Below are 2,337 nucleotides of genomic sequence, written 5' to 3' on the forward strand. Positions count from 1 at the left end.
CAGCCCAGGGGCAGGGGGGTCGGGGGGGGTGCAGTGAGGCTGGTCCCTGCTCCCAGCACTGCTCCCCCCTCCTGCTTTGATCAGAGGATGGGTTTCTGTGCCGTGGGTTTCCAGCGGGAGGTGGGGAAGCTCAGTCAGCCTGACCCTCCCCTCCTCGGCTCTGTCATCAGCAACAGAAAAATCCTTCCCATCCCCAAGTTCCTCAGCCTGACTCCTGCAGGATTTGCCAGGGCAGCAGGATGGCAGAGCAGCCCTGCCTGGTGCCTGCTGCCAGCCCTCCCCGGCTGGGGACAGCCCCCTGCCCGGGTCCCACAGCCAGCCCCCCACCCCTGGAGCCCCAAACCCACCCCAGGGACAAGTGGAGCAAAAAAATGGATTTCCTCCTCTCGGTCGTCGGGTTCGCTGTGGATCTGGGCAACGTCTGGAGGTTCCCCTACATCTGCTACCAGAACGGAGGGGGTAAGGGCTCCGCTGGGGTTGTTTAAGTCTTCTTTTGGAGAAAAAAAGGTCTGTTTTTCATCTTTCCAATGCTGCAAAGCTCGCTGTTTCTTGACTTTCTTTGTCTCTAGCTGCTCCTCTCCGGACAGGGCGGTTTAGAGACCAGCCCAGCTTCTCCTGATATCTCTGTTTTGTGTCTCTTCATCCCAATCCTCCTCCATCCACCCCTTCCCTGGTGCCATTCCCTCCTTTGCTGGCATGGTTTGAGGTGCCTTAGCAGCTCTAGGATCACACAGAGAAAACCAGTGTGGTCCAAACGGCATAAAAGGGTCAAGGATCTGCAAATTTGGGGTGGGAGGTTCGTCCTCTTTATGAACTTGTGACTTTGTGAAAGCAACCTTGTCTCATGCTTTAAAATAATCCTCGCAAGCATCCCAGCTGCCTGCACAGATCCCAGCCGGGTGGCCAGTGGTGCTGGACCCCCCAGACCACCCCCAGCTCCCCAGGACACTCAGCACCACTCCACACAGGGCTCCAGGGGTTCGATCCTGCCAGGGATCAACAGAAAGTTCAGCTACAAAAGCTCCGTGAAAGGGAAAAAAAAAAAAAAATCATGAATAAAAGACTTCAAAATAAATGGCTTTAAATAGATCAGAGCAGAAAAGCCCCTTGCATGGGAATTGAAAATGAGGAAGGAAAACTTGGTGCTGTTTGCCAAAGCACAGCGGATCTCCTCTCCGAAGCCAGCGTGCAGGAACATCCTCTGCTGCTTGGGAAAGAGAGAGGGAGATAATTAGTACCACACTCAAGGCTAAAATGTGGCTCCCAGGTGCCCCTGCTGACGCTCAGTTATTTGTGATTTGCTCTCCTGGGCCCGGGAGAAAACTTCAGCCCCTGTTCCCCGACGTGGCTCCGGCAGCAGCTTTCCCCACCCCACCCCAGGCACGGGGGGTGAGGGGTTCAAGCAGCAGCAGCTGGGAAGGAGGCCCATGGTCCCTGCAGAGCTGGTGCTGGGCTCCTCCATCACCTGGAGATGGGGTTTTGTCCTACAAGACGTTTCCAGCCCTGTGGGGTTGAGGGTGGAGCGCGTGGAGGGCTCGGAGAGAGGAGCTGTGGGGGTTAAATTAACTCATCCCAACAGGGCTGTTCTGAGAGCAGCTCCAGTTCCAAAACCTCCACGGGGTCCAAGTGCAGCCCCGGCAGAGAAGACACTGTTATGAATAATGCAGATTACAGCGTTAATTACTCCTGTCTCAGGGTGACTGAGCGTGTTGAGGGGGATTTTCTCCAAAACTTCTCTGAAAACTTAGACTTGAGAGGCTCTTGTGCCCCCTCCCCTGCACCCTGATGGTTTCTATTGCTCTTTGTTCCACCTCGGCCACACCATCCCTCCCCAGGGGAGGCTGGGACACCAGCAGGGACTGACCCAGCAAGATCCTCACCCACCAGCCCCTCTGAACGATCTGCAAAGCTCCTTTACAAAGAGCCATCCAAACCCACGTGTGACCCACCCCTGACCCCTGCAGCGCTGGGGAATGGCTCGGGGGTGGTCCCCCCCCCCCTTCGGCCACGGGGGTGACCAGCGCCCCCCTCCTCGCCCCACAGGAGCCTTCCTCATCCCCTACACGCTGATGGCTGTTTTTGGGGGGGTTCCCCTCTTCTACATGGAGCTGGCCCTGGGGCAGTTCCACAGGACGGGCGCCATCCCCATCTGGAAACGCATCTGCCCCATCTTTAAAGGTAGGAGACCCCTGCCCCAGGCCAGCCAGGGAGGGGTAGAGCCAGTCCCTGTGACAGTGCCAGTCCCTGGGGACAGTGCTGGCCCCCACAGCCACCTCCACGGCTGGAGGGCTCTGTGCCCTCCCTCCCTCCCCCCCCCAGGCATAGGCTCTGCCCGCC

At 58.0% G+C, this 2,337-nt stretch overlaps 1 protein-coding gene across 1 annotated transcript in view; it reads left to right on the forward strand.

Moving 5' to 3' along the window:
* LOC103778046 (sodium-dependent serotonin transporter-like) overlaps nucleotides 1-2,337 on the forward strand; it is a gene marked incomplete at both ends in the record, with an annotated part of 3,371 nt that overhangs the window by 257 nt on the left and 777 nt on the right. Inside the window, 2 exons of the mRNA XM_008945617.1 lie at nucleotides 353-459; nucleotides 2,044-2,178. Coding sequence (XP_008943865.1) covers nucleotides 353-459; nucleotides 2,044-2,178 — 242 coding nt within the window. The remainder of the gene's footprint in view (nucleotides 1-352; nucleotides 460-2,043; nucleotides 2,179-2,337) is intronic.

This window comes from Merops nubicus, unplaced genomic scaffold (assembly GCF_000691845.1).
Source record: "Merops nubicus isolate BGI_N331 unplaced genomic scaffold, ASM69184v1 scaffold11860, whole genome shotgun sequence".
Taxonomy (NCBI): Eukaryota; Metazoa; Chordata; class Aves; order Coraciiformes; family Meropidae; genus Merops; species Merops nubicus.